The sequence below is a fragment of the Carettochelys insculpta genome, chromosome 12 (assembly GCF_033958435.1).
Source record: "Carettochelys insculpta isolate YL-2023 chromosome 12, ASM3395843v1, whole genome shotgun sequence".
Classification (NCBI taxonomy): Eukaryota; Metazoa; Chordata; order Testudines; family Carettochelyidae; genus Carettochelys; species Carettochelys insculpta.
The window spans coordinates 3,630,209-3,646,381 of NC_134148.1; the positions used below are offsets into that span (position 1 = coordinate 3,630,209).

The 16,173-nt window shown below is 64.5% G+C and overlaps 1 protein-coding gene across 5 annotated transcripts in view; it reads left to right on the forward strand.

Moving 5' to 3' along the window:
• Positions 1-14,238, forward strand: part of ZNF609 (zinc finger protein 609) — a 113,086-nt gene extending 98,848 nt beyond the window's left edge. For 3 of the 5 annotated variants that reach the window (XM_075006672.1, XM_075006673.1, XM_075006671.1), the window contains 7 exons: positions 4,912-4,999; positions 6,026-8,369; positions 9,170-9,536; positions 9,870-10,045; positions 10,763-10,979; positions 11,245-11,314; positions 11,792-14,238. In XM_075006672.1, coding sequence (XP_074862773.1) covers positions 4,912-4,999; positions 6,026-8,369; positions 9,170-9,536; positions 9,870-10,045; positions 10,763-10,979; positions 11,245-11,314; positions 11,792-11,834 — 3,305 coding nt within the window. In that variant the 3' untranslated portion in view covers positions 11,835-14,238. Of the gene's footprint in view, positions 1-4,911; positions 5,000-6,025; positions 8,370-9,169; positions 9,537-9,869; positions 10,046-10,762; positions 10,980-11,244; positions 11,324-11,791 lie in introns of all 5 variants that reach the window. The other 2 variants (XM_075006674.1, XM_075006675.1) reach the window with 2 other exon arrangements.
• Positions 14,239-16,173: the final 1,935 nt, after the last annotated feature.

The window sequence follows — 16,173 nt, forward strand, 5'->3', positions numbered from 1 at the left end:
GGCGAGCCAGCTCTGGGTCCGGGCCCGAGCCCTGCCCAGGCTCCGCTCACTTGCTCTGTCTCGCTGGGACTAGGAGAAGGGGCAGCAGCCAGGACCCCCGGTGTGGGGCCAGTGGTAGAGCCCCAGGCAGCAGCTAGCAGAACCTCAGGTGTGATGCTGACAGCAGCCAGGAACCCACGTCCCAGTGTGTGGAGGCTGCAGCAGGCCCTGGTTCCCATGCCAGTCCCTGCCTGCACTCCTCCTGATTGCAGCCCCCCACCCTCTAGCTGGGACCATGAACCTTAGATGCAGCCCCTGCACAGCCCATAGCCCAGACACGAGTTGCTTCCTCGAGGACTGGACTGCAGCCTGCCCTCGGGCTGGGGCAGAGGCACGAGGTGCCCAGTGCGGCAGGGTGCAGAGTGCTGCGAGCGGGGAGCAGGAAGCGTGCCGGGGGCTTGCTCCCGCCTTAGCCCAGCGGCCGTGAGGTGCTTCTCAGAGGCACTGCTGCTGGGGGCAGATGGCACTGGGGTCCGAGCACAGGCCTGGGACGGAGGATGGCACTGTTCTCCTAGGCCTGCCCCGCCCCGTGCCCGTTCCTGCTGCTGCAGCCTGGCGATAGCCCGCTGCCCAAGGGGGGGTGCGGGAGGAGCAGCCAGAGGTGTCACACTGCTCGGCATGCTTGGCCCTGGCACTGCCGGCTCGCGGCGCCTCGCTGCTGCCCCCAGGGCTTGCTCTTTCCACGTTTTCTTGCCGGATTGCCTTGCTGTGCTGCTTCGGCCTCTCTCCGGGAAGACAGTCAGTGCCAGGCAGAGCCCAGCCAGGTGCGTGTCCATTTCCCTTGGTTCTGGCATCCTGTTCTCCTGCCGGACGCAACCCTCCCCCGGGGCCTCCAGCGCTGAGCCCTGCGAGCGGATGCTCCTCGCGGAGAGCACTTGGGTCACCTCAGGCAGAGGAGAGCAGGTGTCGTGAGTCTGTGACGCAGCTGCGTCCCTGTGATCGGCGGAGCAGCAGCCTGGGGGGGCAGCCGCCACGGCTGCTCTGGTGGAGCTCTCCTTACACCAGAACGTGGACTTGGCCGTCGTGATCACGTGGCCTCCACAGCCCCCAGGACGGCACCGAACTGGCGTCCCGTCAGCGGTTGGGGCCCCCCGGAGATGCCGTCGGCCTGACGCACCGTGGAATGCTCTGCCTCCTGGAGCGTGGGGGCGGCTGGGCGGCAAGGGGCTGAGCCCGGGTGTGTGCGGCCTGCTGGCAGCGGTGGGGGGGGTGCGTAACGCGTCTTCTCTCTGCGGTGGCGAACCACTGGGAGGGCTGCAGGTTGCTGTAGACGCCTCGTTGCCTGCGCTCCTCACCCCCTGAGCCAGCGCCAGCAGCCAGGTTCACCATTATCGTGGGCTGTCCTGTGCCCAGGGCTCCCTCTTGTTCCTTTGCACCCATGTGGAATACGTTTTGTTCCGTGCTTGTGCGGCTGCACGCCACCAATAGGAACGCAGGCTGCCGGCGGCTGCGGGCGCTCTGCTGATCGGCTGAGTGGCCCCTGGGTGGCTGCTGAGGTGCTCAGCTTAGGGAACGCTGCCGCTCTGGCCTGTGAGCTGCCTGCACCCCGAGGGGGGCCCTGCCCAACGCGGCTCCCCAGCTGCTGTTGCCCTTGTGCCATGGTGGATGGGGCACGTGGGGCTGCCCCCCACCTGTGCAGAGTTTGGTGTGCCAGAGCAGCCCCTCTGTGTAGAGGATTATGGAGCTGTAAGGCCCAGGAGAAGGCAGTGAGAGCTGTGCTGGCCGGGGACGCAGTTGCAGCCAGACTGCCACCCTGGGGCGCTGCCTCTGGTCCCCACCGGTGGGAGGAGAGCCAGTGAAGTGCTCTGGGGGCTGTGAGCCTGCAGCAGGGGGCAGGATCGGCAGCCCTGGCTCGGCCGCTCTGGATGGCCAGCTGCTCACCACCCTTCCCTCCGCGGTGCATTGCCCTGAGAGCAGGTGACTTGTGTGGTGCCAGGGTGTCTGTGGAGGAAGGGGGCAGGAGCGGCCTGCTGCGGTCTGTGCCTCTGCAGAGAGCGCTCCCCGCCGCCAGCCAGGAGAGCCTGGCAGCTGGTCTCGCGGTGAACGTTGACAGGCCACGGGAGAGGAGAATGGTACGCGGCACTTACGGTGCCCAGGGCACGCTCCCCCCGTGGCTGTGTGCGGCATGCCCAGCACCTGCCTGCCTGAGGGAAGGCTGCAGTGAATGGCTGGGGCTGGGGCTGTGCCCACCTCCCTGAATTCCAGACCAGCCAATGCGGATCCCTTCCCTCCGGCCCTACCTACCGCCCGCCGCACTGGCTTCTCCAGAGACCCGTGGCACGTGGACAGCGCATTCTAGCTGGACTCCCTGGGTCTCCGCGTGCTGAACTGCCTTTCTCAGGGAGCCCATGGGATTCAGGGCCCAGCTCCGTGCCTGGGTTGTCTGTCCCTCCCCGTGGGCTTTAGGGGTCACAGTTCCGTGCAGCAGGCTGAGGCTTCCCCATGACTGGGGTTGAAATTGTGGGCCTGAGGCTGGGCGCTGACATTGCTCAGTGTATGCCTGTACCGATTGGCTCTGGGATGGGCCAGTGACAGGCAGAAGGTGTTAATTCTCCCTCCATGGGCGACTCGCCCTCGGAAAGAACTTGAGTTGCTCCCATGTGGCTCCCCATGTCGCTGTCCGCCTGTCTGGCTGCAGGGTTGGGAACTCGGTCCGTTTCGCTCCCTGCTTGGGGCCTAGTTTCTAGGCTCTTCCTTGTACGGGAGTCATCGCCGGCTCATCTGCACACCCTGGCAGCTCTCCTGGGAGGCAGGCAGGTCTGTCTGGTGGGTGGGAGTCACAGACTCGCGTAGGAATTGATCGCAGAACCAGTCACGGACCTGGGAACACGAGTGCCTCAAGCAGCGCCTGAAGCAGCTCTTTCCTCCACCTGCAGCTGGGCTCATTGCCAGCGTGGGCCGGGGGAGAAAAATAAAACGGGCTTTTCTGCTGCAGGCCTCTGTCCCCAAAGCTTGTCTGTTTCCGGGCCAGGGCTTTAGTGCTTTCCTGTCTCCGGTAAATTAAACCCTGTCTCGAGGCCCCAGCAATGTTCATGTCCCTTGACTCCCAGCATTTCTCAGCTGTCTGCAGGCACATTACAGCCGGGGAAGTATGGACCGAGATTTATAAATGTGCTCCAGGCACAGCTGTTCAGGACTTGCTGAGCCCCATTCATCTCCCGGTGCTGTGTGGCTATCAATCCAGCTGCGTTCATTGGCCCTTGTAAATGAGATTTCTATCTCCCAAGCTTTACCCGGCGCAGATAAATGCACTGCCTTCAGTGGACTCTGCTCCAGTGTGAATTAGTTAGGCAGTAATCGGAGCAGGCCATCGCTGGGAGGGAGCGTCCATCCACTTGGCTCTGCTAATGGCCCGGCATTAGGTAGCATAATTGCTTTCTTCTGCAGGGATGTGGAGCCGCTGGCCACAAGAGACTGAGGGGGCGGTGGCTGGAGTAGACTCTGTGCTGGGAGTGAAGCTAGTGCTGCTGGGAGGGACTCAGCAGGGTGCTGGCTCCTGGCGGCAAAGGCCAGGCAGCTGCTGCTGCTGCTGCGGGCTACGCTGCCTTCCACTGGGGGACCAGGGTCCCCATGTTACAGGGGCGGTCCCAGTATTTGAGGCCTTGGCTTGTACAACGGGCAGTTCTCCCCACACCACGTACTCGCACCCTGTGCTGGTTTCTCACCCCGGCTAGCTGGTCATCCAGCCGTCTGCTGCCCCTTTCAGCCGCGGTGTGCGGCGTTTGTTCCAGTGCTCCAGACCCACCAAAGCTGGTGTCTCCTCGTAGCCGGGGAGACCCTCGGGAGCGGGGCCAGGGTTGCGGAGCTCTCCCCAGTCACTGGGCTTCACTGCTTTGCCTGGGGGGCCTCCCCACCAGGGCTGCCTTGTGCCGGGTGATCCTGTTGGGCCCGTGCGATGGCCTGGATCTAGCTGGCACTGCAGCCCCTGGAACACAGGGCGCTGGGGCCAAGGCTGGGAAGCTGCCCTCTGCTGAGCTGGGTGGCAGAGGCCAACCCCTAGTGGGCAGGCGCTGTTCACAATCCCTCTTCCTTGCACTGCCCCGTGAGGCCCATTCATGGAGGGGGATCGCCAGCCCCTGAAATGAGCAGCCAGGCTGTGCTTACACGTAACACAGGTTGGGCCTTTCTCTGCCTTCTCGTGCACTGGGTTAGGGAGACACTTGTCAGTGTCCCCCCGCCAGGAGGGCTCAGCTGCTGTGGGTGCTCCCCTGACTGCAGGAGCTGAGGCTTTCAGAAACAGCCCATGTACGGGCGGTTGTGCTGAAGCGGCGTGTGCACTCCCGGGGCTGCTGCAGGCCCAGGTGGGCAAGGAGGAGGTGGTGTGCTGCCATGTGGGGGGCCCTGCAGTGTGGCCGGTAGGCCCAGAGCTGCTCTGCCCTTGGGTGTCACCTCTACAGACATGCTGAGTCACTGCCTCCCTGGGCTCAGCTCTTCCCTCCCCAGGGGCGACGCTGCTCCCTTTGTGTGTGCCTGGCCCATCTCCCCTGAGGGGGTGGCTGTCATAGCTCTGTGGAGGGGAAGGGGGGCCTGCATGCTGCCCCAGGCTCCTGGCTGACCTCACTGGTGGTGCAGCCAAGGGGTGTCCAGGTGTGCTCCCCTTGTCTCTGGTGACAGCTGCTGTCTGTTGTGGAACTGCTGGGGAGGGCCTGAGCACGAGGACGGGACTCCCCTGGGTTTCCTGCCTGCGTGGGGACAGTAGGACCCCCAGCACTGCCCCAGTTGCTGGGCGGTGGAGCTGGCCCTGGCCTGGTGCTGACCCCAGCTTGCCCCCAGCATGGGCCAGGCCTGGGGTGGGGATGGGCCCGTGCCCAGCCCCTCAGCATGTAGCCCCATTCACTGGGGCTGTGGTGACCTGGTCTCCTTGCCTTACAGGCATGTTGGTGGTTAACGTGACCTGGAGAAACAAGACATACGTGGGCACGCTGCTGGACTGCACGCAGCATGACTGGGCGCCCCCCAGGTAAGCATGGGGGGGTCAGGGCTGGTCCCAGGCGCACCACAGTAGCACCTCCTGGGCTCCCCAGAAGGGCTCTGGAGCTGCAGTGTGCGTGGGCAGGGCACTCGCTGGCTGACGGCGCCCCAGCCAGTCCACAGGGCTTTCAGGCAGACAGCAAGCACAGGCCCACACTGCTGCCACCAGCAGTGGGAGGACAAGAGAGGTTCCTCTGCTGCCAGTGTTACCCTGTCCCTGGGCATCTTGGCGCTGCTCTGGGGGGCACCAGCCTGGCTCAGCTGGCAGCGTGCAGCTCCCTGCCAGCCACTGGGGGTAGCCTATCTCAGAGGCAGGCGCTGGGGGTTGGTCCCGCTGGGTCTGGGGAGAGGCAAGGCGGTAGGTGAGTGACGCACCCGTGGTTTCTTGGCAGAGGAGGCTGGGAACTGAGGGCTTCCCCGAGCGCCTGGGCCCTCCCTCGCTTGTGGCCTGAGGTCTGGGGCTGGGGCTAGACAGCCAGGTGTATGGGGTCAGTGGTCATCTGTCAGTGGAGGGGTTTCCCCTCCTGGTGTGCGCACCTCTTGTCACTCGCCAGTGCCCAGAGCTGCCTCGGGGTGGGGGACGCCAGCAGGCTGCAGAGCTGGCTGTGCCTGCCTAGCCTCAGTGGGCCCAGCAAATGGGGGAGGCCCAACTCCCTCTTTCGTTCCCATTCGATTGCTCCTCTGGGGCACGTGGCCCGGGTGCCGGCGCTGTTTGCACAGCCAGTGTTGGTGCAAGAGCCAGCAGCCAGTTGTTCTCACCTGGACCTGACTGTGGCTGTGCCCTCGTCTCAGCCACTCCCGCCTCGGCAGGGAGCACAGGCCATTGTGGGGTGCGGAGGAGCCCCCAGTGTGCTGGGTGATGGTGCAGAGCAGAGACCAGATGCTGATGTAGGCTGAGAGCATTGCATGCTGGGAACCCAGCTCCCAAGGGGTAAACCCCACCCCCCAACTCCTGTGGCACTGAGGTGGTGGCTGGTGCTCTGCCAGAGGCTGAACTGTGCTGTGTCCTCCTCAGGTTCTGCGAGTCTCCCACCAGCGACCTGGAAATGCGGAATGGCCGGGGCAGAGGCAAGCGCATGCGCCCCAATAGCAACACACCGGTGACGGAGACGGCCGCTGCCTCAGACGGCAAAGGGAGCAGCAGCAGCAGCAGCAAGACGCGGGCGGGGGCCAGCAGCAAAGGGCGCCGGGGCAGCCAGACCTCCTCGGAGCAGCGCCCCCCGCCCAGCGGCGCGGCCGAGGACGTGAAGGCCAGCCCCTCCTCGGCCAGCAAGCGGAAGAGCAAGCCCCTCTCCGACCTGGAGCTCAACTCCAGCTCCGAGGACTCCAAGGGCAGCAAGCGCATCCGCACCAACTCCCTGGGCTCGGCCGCCCCGCCCCCGGCCGGGCTCAAGGTGGAGCCTGTTGTCCTGGACAGGAACTGCCCCTCCCCCATCCTCATCGACTGCCCCCACCCCAACTGCAACAAGAAATACAAGCACATCAACGGGCTGAAGTACCACCAGGCACACGCGCACACGGACGATGACAGCAAGCCCGAGGCGGACGGGGACAGCGAGTGCAGTGAGGAGCCGCCCCTGCACGCTGAGGGCTGCAATGGCTCCCAGAAGGGCTCCCTCTCGCCGGCACGCTCAGCCACCCCCAAGGGGCGGCTGCTGGAGCCGCACAGCCCCTCCCCCTCGGGCAAGTTCAGCACCAAGGCCCCCAGCAAGAAGAAGGCAGGCGGGGAAGGCGAGGTGGACCCTGGGGCCCTGTCCAACGACGGCTCTGAGGATGGCCCCTCGGCCGCAGATGAGACGAGCAATGACGGCTTCGACTCTCTGGAGAAGAGGGGCCCCGACAAGGACAAGGCCAAGAAGCCGGCCGGGTCCAAGCCAGACAAGCTTCCTTCCAAGAGCCTCAAGTCGGCCCGACCCATCGCTCCCGCCCTGCCCCCGCAGCAGATCTATACCTTCCAGACGGCCACCTTCACCGCTGCCAGCCCCGGCTCCTCTGCCGCCCTCACCGCCACCGTGGTCCAGGCCATGCCCAGCAGCCCGCAGCTCAAGCCCATCCAGCCCAAGCCCACGGTCATGGGGGAGCCCTTCGCGGTGAACCCCGCCCTCACCCCAGCCAAGGACAAGAAGAAGAAGGACAAGAAGAAGAAGGAGGCCAAGGAGGCCGACCTGCCGCTCGCTCCCGGCAAGGCTTGCCGCGCTGAGGAAGGCAAGAGCCCCTTCCGGGGGGAGTGCGGGGACCTTGGGCCCAGGGGTGAGGGTCTCCTCAACGGCTCCTCTGACCCACACCAGAGCCGGCTTGCCAGCATCAAGGCCGAGGCGGACAAGATCTACAGCTTCACGGACAATGCCCCCAGCCCGTCCATCGGGGCGGCCAGCCGGCTGGAGAGCACCGCCTCTGCCCAGGCGCAGCCCCTCACCCCGCTGCATGTGGTCACGCAGAACGGGGCCGAGGCAGGCTCGGTGAAAACCAGTAGCCCGGCCTACTCGGACATCTCGGACGCAGGTGAGGATGGGGAGGCCAAGCTGGAGAGCCTGAAGGCCAAGGACCCAGAGCAGCTGCTCAAGGAGGGGGCCAAGAAAGCGCTATTCCCCCAGCCGCAGAGCAAGGACTCCCCTTACTACCCAGGTTTCGAGGCCTACTACTCGCCGGGCTACCCGCAGGCCAGCCCCGGGCCCATGAACCCCAGTGGGCAGGCTGCTGCCGACAGCCAGGCCGCGAAGCTGAAGAAGGAGGAGGAGCAGCAGGAGAGCCCCGAGGTGAAGGGGAAGAGCGACGGCTGTGAGGAGAAGAAGGTGGAGCTTAGCAGCCCGAGCCAGCAGCCCTCGGTCATCCAGCAGCGCCCCAACATGTACATGCAGTCACTCTACTACAACCAGTATGCCTACGTGCCGCCCTACGGCTACAGCGAGCAGGGCTACCACACCCACCTGCTGAGCACCAGCCCAGCCTACCGGCAGCAGTACGAGGAGCAGCAGAAGCAGAGGTCTGGCCTGGAGCCACCGCTCCCCCGCGGGCTGGAGAAGAAGGCTGAGCCGGGCCTAAAGGAGCGGGAGGCGGCCCTCAAGGAGGACTGGAAACAGAAGCCGTCGGTCCCGCCCACGCTCACTAAGGCCCCCAGCCTCACGGACCTGGTGAAGTCGGGGCTGAGCAAGGCCAAGGAGCTGGGGGTGGCCGAGACAGCCAAGTCTGTCATCATCCCCAAGCTGGAGGAATCCGCCAAGCTCCCCGGCCAGGTGGCCGAGGGCCTCAAGGTGAAGCTGGCTGAGGCTGGCCACCTGGGCAAGGAAGCGGCAGAGTCCAAAGCAGGTGCCGAGTGCAGCCGGCAGGCCGAGATGGATCCCGTCCTCTGGTACAGACAGGTACGTGCTGCTGGGGGTGGGCCGAGGGCCTTGGGCACCTGTGGCCGTCGTGCTTCCCTCCCCTGGGCTGAAGGTAGCAATGGCCCTTTCCCTGCAGCAGCCAGAGCCTGTGCCCCTCAGCTGCGCCGCGCTCCCGTGAGGAAGGACAGGAGTTCTTCCGTGGGGGGCAGTTGCCCGGCTGGGGAAGCCATGTCGCCCCTTGCCCCGGCTCTCGGGCTGTTTGGCAGGGTGGGACCAGGCTGGGCTCAGCCCCTCTGCTTCTGGGGTTGGGGCCCTGCTGGGTTCCCCTCCAGGAGAGCAGGAACCACTGATGGGGCCTGCAGGGCCGGGGGGGCGACAGGCTGGGGCAGATGGAACTGCCCAGTCCCCCTGGGGCGGTGAGCCCCGATGGGGTGTGAGCATGGAGAGAAGCCGACAGAGCCTCCTGCCCTGTGGGGGAGGTGAACACTCCTGGGGGCTGTTATCCCCCAGTGCCCTCCCCCAGCTGCCCCTCTCTGCCCCACACCCTCTGTCTGCCCCCTGCCGGCCCCCAACCTGCTTGGAGGGAGTGGGGGAAGGGCCTGGGCTGACAGACCCTGGACACGCCTGGTGGAGTGGGGTGAGGTGGGCCGTTCTGTGCGTGGTGTGGAGGGCATCGGCTGCCCACCCCATGGGGGGAGTGGGAGGGAACAGCAGGCACCGTGGCTGGGCTGATGGCGGTGCCCAGGGTGCTCTGGCAGCCAGTGAGACACGGCAGGGAGGGCTGGGGCCGGTCCCGGGCGCAGGCGCTGCAGCGGCGCTGATGAGCCCCTTGTGCGCAGGAAGCAGAGCCGCGGATGTGGACCTACGTGTACTCGGCCAAGTACTCGGAGCTGAAGGGTGAAGACGAGCGGTGGAAGGAGGAGAGGGACCGGAAGCTGAAGGATGAGAGGAGCCGGAGCAAAGAGCCCGGCCCCAAGGAGGACGGCAAGGAGAGCGGGAGCTCTGACTGCAAGCTGGCAGCGCCCGAGGAGTCCCGCCTGGCGGGCAAGGAGCCCCGGCCCAGTGCCCACGTGCCCGTCTCCTCGCCCCTCCCCCAGCACCAGTCCTACATCCCCTACATGCACGGCTACTCCTACAGCCAGTCCTACGACCCCAGCCACCCCAGCTACCGGGCCATGCCTGCCGTCATGATGCAGAACTACCCAGGTACGGAGCTGGCTGCCTGGCTGTCGAGGCTCCCTGGGCCCAGGGGGAGAGCAGAAAGCAGCGTGGCAGGGGGAACACTTGCCTGCTGGGCTGGGGGGGGGGCCTGCGTCACATCAGGTGCCCTTGGCCCAACCCCAGCCCAGCCCTGCAGCAGGTCTTGGTGGCACCGTGTGCCATCTGGTGCCTGGCTTGGGAGAACCAGGCAGGCTTGTGAGCCAGGGGAGCGCCCCGGCAAGCCCATTGCCAAGGCCGGCAGAGTCCCTGCCCTGGGAGTGGCCTGTGGGGCTGGCGCTGGCATCCCTGCCCCTGCTCTGACTGGCATCTCCCCCACAGGCTCCTACCTGCCCTCCAGCTACTCTTTCTCCCCGTACGGCAGCAAGGCCTCCGGCAGCGAGGACAGCGACAAGGCCCGAGCCAGCCCCAGTGTGAGCTGCAAGCCCAGTGCGGAAGCCAAGGCCCTGGACATCCTGCAGCAGCATGCTAGCCACTACAAGAGCAAGTCGCCCACGGTGAGGGGCGGGGCCCAGCCCTGCTCTCTGTGCCCCTCCGGCCCCTGCCCGGCACCCGGGGACCCAGCCCTCCTCTCTGTGCCCCTCTGGCCTCTGCCCGGCACCCAGGGCCCAGCCCTCCTCTCTGTGCCCCTCCGGCCTCTGCCTCGTTCCCTGCTGTCCCAGCTTGGTCGGGAGGAGGGCGGTTTTGTGGGCCCCCTCTGCTGCCCAGGGAGCTGCTGGTACAGCCTGTCCCAGGCATGTCCTGGCCACAGCGGTCTGCGGGGGTGGCTCAGCCTGCAGGGCAGAAACTGAGGCCTAGGTCCATCAGTGAGTCAGCGATGGGGCTACGACAGCCCTCGCACTAACCAACAGGCACCGCTGCCTCCCAGCCTGGGGCAGAGGTTGCTGGGCCTGGGTGGGGTCTGGGAAGGCTCCGGAAGAGCCGGGGGTCGGTCCTTTGAGAAGGAAGCTGTGGTGCAGGCCAGAGGCTCCTCCCACAACTCAGCCCTGGGCTGCCCGGACCACAGGTGTGCGGCCAGCGTCGGACAGGTGGGAGCTGTCAGTGCAACCCGCCGGCTGGTGTCTTTAGTGCAGCACTGGACCCCCCGCCCCTTCCGCCAGTGCAATCCCTTCCCGTGCTGGGGGGAAGCCACTTGCCTCAGCCAGCGCAGACACTCGCGGGGAGGGTTGGGATTGCCTCAGCTGGGCCCAACACTGGGCTCTGCTCTCCCCCAGCTCAGCGAGAAGGCATCTCAGGAGAGGGAGCGCGGCAGCTGTGGGGTGGCGGGGGGCGGAGGCAGCTGCAGCAGCGTCGGGGGAGCAGCAGGCGGAGAACGGAGTGTGGATCGGCCCCGAAGCTCCCCTTCCCAGCGCCTGATGTCGACCCATCACCACCACCACCACCTGGGGTACTCCCTGCTGCCAGCCCAGTACAACCTGCCCTATGCAACAGGTGAGAGCCGCCGGGGCTGGGCACAGGGCGTGAGTGGGGTGGGCGTTGAGCAGGGGAGGGCAGGAGCACAGACCTCCTGGCAGGTGGCACGGCACGGCCAGGCTCAGGGCTCCCCAGCAGCCCTCCCCAGCCTCCCAAACCCCAGAGCTAGCCTGGTCCGAAGCACAGTTCAAAGCTGGTGCCAGGGGAGGAGCTGAGCTGCCACCTTGCCCCTTGGCACTGCCCCAGGCACCAGGCCACCTTCCCTTTCTGCCTCTTGCTGCAGGTCTCTCCTCAACTGCCATCATGGCCAGCCAGCAGGGCTCCACTCCCTCCTTGTACCCGCCTCCCAGGAGGTGAGAACGGTAAGGCTGCTGCGCCACTCCGGCAAGGGGGGAGGCCCCTGGCGTGGGAGCAGCTGAGCAGTGCAAGCCTCCGGCCTCTGCACAATTGCATTGGGGCGGGAGAGGCGGGACGGTGGGTGGAGCCAGGCAAAGCATAGGCAGGGGCCGTCCTTGCCCCTCTCTCCTGACCCACGGGCCTCTGCTGCTTCAGCGTGCCAGTTCCCTGGCCGGCCACTCCTGCATGAGCCCACCTTACGGTTCTCCAGGGGCGGATTTTGGGCCTGTGCAAGCGGCAGCTGCCTCCTGCCCTCCCCCCATCTACCTCCAGATCTTTGGGTGCTGGGTCTCTGCAGCTGCCGCCGGAGAGGTGGTGGTGGTGGCGGCGGCGGCAGGGAACCATCTCTCCTTGTGCGCGGGGCTGGGGTGCCCCTTGGTGGATGTAGCAGGGGCATTGCAGTGATTTCTCCTCTGGTGTTTGTCTGCTGGCAGGCCCCGCGGGACTGGAGACCAGAGGCTGTACCAAGTCATGTGACTGGCTCACATGAGGAAGTGCTGGAAATTCCATTAGACATCAGTTGAATGGTGTTATTGTTCTGTTCGATGTTCCTGCCGTAATCCGAGGCAGACTTTCCTCTTCCCACTCGGACACGTGGCGTCCCGCCCCCGGAGCCAGGGCGCTGGAACCACAGGGCCGTTTGTTCCCCTGGCCGCATCCATCCCTGGGAAGGGAAGCGAGCGGCAGCTGGGGGCAGATGAAGAGGCTGGAAGCAGAGTGGGTTTGCTCCATTGGCCCTCTGGAGGCGATGCTGTGTCAGGGTCAGAGGAGTCTGGCCGTGCATGTCTCTGGCGGAGAGCGGAGGCAGTCCCTGCCCTCGAGCTGCTGGCCCCTGGAGTCGCAGTCCCGGGAGGAACGCTGCAGGCTCCGTTGTCCTCGCAGCGCTGGTAGTTACCCCCCAGTGAAGAGTGGGGGGGGCTGCCGTGGGGAGGGGCGTGCCCACATCAGTGCAGTGGGGGGAGAGCGCCGCACACATGGTTGCTGCCTGCAGCATTGGCCGTGCTCGGGTGGCACAGAGGCACTGGCTAGTCCAGCTGGGGGACGAATCAAAGCCACCAGCCCCGTCTCAACTGCCAGGGTGACTATTGCTGGCCTGGCCGCTTGGGCTGCTCTGGTACGGGGACGTCTCCCACTCCAGTCCTCTGCCTCCTTCCTCTCAGCGTCCTCACGCCCGTGGCTCTGCACTGGCCCTGCTGGCGGGAGCCATGGGATGCCAGGGCCCAGGCTCACCCTTGTCTGGGCTTGGCCCCTGCCCAGCCTGAGGGGGGATGGGGGGGGCGCCTGCCTGGCTGGGTGGTGGTAGCAGCTGCTGTGGGCTGGCTGCTGCAGGGCCTCTGCCAGGGCCTTGAGTGCCAAGCTGCCCTGGGCTGGGGCACTGAGAGGGACTGGGGAGGCAAGAATGGGTCTGACACCCCCGGGCACCTCCCCTGCCCCCAGGCAGGCGGCAGCAGTGAGGAGGGGAGGTGGTGACCAAGCCCCCAACAGGTACCTAGGCAGCGGCTGCAGCCTGTGGTGAACAAGCACTTTGCCAGGCTTGGGGAGGGTGGCGGGGGCAGCCCTAGTGGTCCCGCCTCTCTCTGGCCTGCAGGTGGGTGGGGGCAGCCAAGCTCGCACTTGGCAGCTGCCCTTTGAAGCCAGTCCCGTGGCTTGTGAGCCCAGGGCAGGGTTGTGACACTCCCCTCGCCGGGCCGGGCCGGGCCAGGCCCAGGTGCTCGGGCTGTGGTGAGCAGTGCTAGCTGCCCGCCCCCCGCGCTGTACATACTGTACAAAGGAGTTGTTTGGAAGCGGTTGGTTTGGTTTGGTTTGGTTTTTTTTCTTTTCCCCATGGGAGGAGGAACCCGCCCGGCCCCCCCCCCCCGTCCCCTGGAGCCGGAGCCAATGAAAGTCGTGTGTCCGGCAGCCGCCCTTCAACGGGCTGAATCTTTTAACTGTTTCATTGGCAGTCAGAGGGGCCTGGGCGTTAGCGCTGCTCGTGGCTGGGTTCCCTGCTGGGTGGGAGGGTGCACGGTCCCCTCGAGGCTCCCCCAGCAGCCAGAGGGGAGCAGATCACCCATCCCCAGAGCAGCTGCCCACAGGTCACTTGTCTGGCGTGTCTCCGAGGGCCTGGCTGGGGAGGGAGGGAGGGAGGGGCCGATTGGCTGTGAGAGGGCCAAGCACTTCGCCAGGCACCAATGCGCAAAGCTGCTGGCATGAAATGAGACCTGCAGAGCCAGGTTTGGGGGCAGGCCCCCCCCCCAAAACCTGTGTGCAGTGGTACTGAGGGCCAGGGCAGTGGTGGGACAGACCAAGTGGCTGTAGGTTCCTTATGGCAGCACAAGGGGGTGGTTCTTTTCCTGATACCCTGGTGTGGTGGTACAGGCCTGTCCCCCCCCCCCAGCTCTGGCAGCTGGGCCTGGGATCTCTGAGGGAGCAGAGAGCTCTGGCTCAGTGAGAAATGGGAGGGTTGGGTGTCCTGGGCCCAGCTGTTGCCAGCAGTTGCAGGTTGGGGGCTTCCCAGCCTCCTGAATGGCTCCAGCCACTGTCTGCCCCTCATGGTCATTAAAGCCACTGGTTGCCTGCACCCCCTGCCAACATTGTCAGGGGCCTGGGCGGGCTCCTGCTGGGGACACTGCAGTCCCTTGCCCCTGTAGCAGCATCTGGTCAGTGACTCCCCGCCAGCAGTGGTCTGGGGGTGGTGAAGCGTTGATGTTCTAGCTCTTGTTTCCATTGGAGTTGCTGTGTTGGGTTTAATTTCAGTCTTCCTGATTCTGCCCTTCTGTAAAGTGTACATTATTCCCAAGCTCCTTGTTTTTTATATATATATAAATATATATATACACAACCTGTGCTCTCCCTGCCAGGGCCAGTCAGGCACGGAGAGAGAATAAATCTTTTTAAGAGACAATCACAAATAGAGGAAGGTTGTTTTTTTTTTCTGCCCATCCCAGCCTCCTCCCACCTGTCGACTGCACTTGCCCAGGGCTTGGACACCAGTGGCTGGTGGTAGCAAAGCCAAGCATGGACAGGTAATCCATGAGGGCTCCAGCAACAGCCTGTGCCAGCCTGGCACAGCAGCAGTGGAAATGTGAGCAAAGGTAAGGGGCCAGCCCCCCGCCTTGAGAATGACAATGGCGGCTGCTTCTGAGCACCCCCTTGCAGACTGCGGAGGATGTTGACTAACCGGCTGTGGCGAGCTGCTCATGGCCCTGTGTCCTGCCCTGGGGCACAACCCCAACCGCCCTCCCCTGCTACACTCAAGGGTGCTTGTGCAGCACTGGGAGGGAGGGAAACTAACCCTTGCCTGACTGAAATGGTGGTGGTGTTGGCAGAGCTCCTAGGAGGCACCACCTGGTCACAGAACTGAGCAGGAACTGGCTGTCTGATTGTCTTAGATATGCCCTCAGCTGGGCTGCTGGAGCAGAGAGGGAGTCCACCTTCCAGCACCTCAACGGCTCCTCTCCTTTTTTCCAGCCCCTACTTAATCTGGCACCTGTTGGGAGAAAAGCCCCAGGCTCCGCCAGCAATACAGCTACCACGTGTGGTTGGAAATACTTTCACTGGGCATGGGCCAAGCTTGCTCCTCAGCCTGAAGGGCAGCAACACCGCACACCTTCTCAGGACCGGGCTACGAGGCCTGTGTAAGCGGCAGAGTACAGATATAGCCAGTCCCCTTTAAGTGTCACAGAAGGGGTTAAAGGTGAAAGTCTTCTACAATGCTGGCTGTAGCTGCTACCAACTTCCCAAAGCATTTGGGCTCTGACCCTCCACAGCCACGCTGGGCTTGGGACTTCGCACGAGCGCCCAAGCATGGTCCCGCTGGCACGCAGCCGTGGATGGCACCAAGGCAGTTCACAGCCATGCAGTCTCCCCCACGCGGTGCTACCTCTGCAAACTCACTCACGCACTCCAGCTAGGCCCTGGCCTGGCACTCAGTGCCTACTGTCCAACCATTTTTGAATACAAAAACGGTACCAGGGAGCAAAGTGGCTCTGCCTTCTAAATAATACACCCCTGACATCCTGAAACAGTCCTGCAGAAACCTGTGTTCAATCACAAGCCTTGGCTGGAGTTACCCAGCAGCTGATGGTGGGTGCACCTCCTGGAAGACTGCAACAAGCAGAGACCCTTGGACTTGGCTGAAGCTGCTCCACTGGTTGTCAATGTAAATGCAATTAGCAGTTGGTCCAATTCGGCTGCAGTGACACAGGCAAGAGCTCTCTATCCGCAAGGGGGCTCTTACAGCCTGGCAGAAGTGGCTCGTGTATAGCAGGGCCAGCACAGCCCAACTCCCTTTCGATGACCTTTACAGCTGTGCTTCGTGGGCAGGCCTGCAGTGTGGCCAAAGGCTGGGCTGTGCCTAGGCCCTGGGAACAGCGAAGCAATGCTTCAGGAAGCACTTCTTGCTGCCACCTGCACCTTTGGAAGAGCTGCATTGCTGGATGCAGACCAGCTGCCCGATGCCCTCCTGTAGCAGCCAGCAGAGAACAGCTGCTAACCAAGACCTATTTTCACTGCCCTGCTGATATCGTACTCATACCACTGAAGCACAAAGCAGCTGGTAATGTTTGTGTTCAGCTTCTGGACGACTAAAGGACTACTGGTCAGGAGTAAGTACTAAGCCTGTTCTTACCTAGCAATGCAGACACACAAGGGGTCAAACCCCTGCTTGAGCAGTAAAGTGCTCACATACTGAATTCCATGGTGCTTGACTAGGGCTGTAGCATGGCAGAACACAGGCTGGCAGCTGTCTCTACAGTTGGTACACCCACCCCCAGGGCCAGGAACAGGTAAAGACTTGGTTGGTGGCGGAGGTTGGAAACCTGCGCCATCCTGCTTG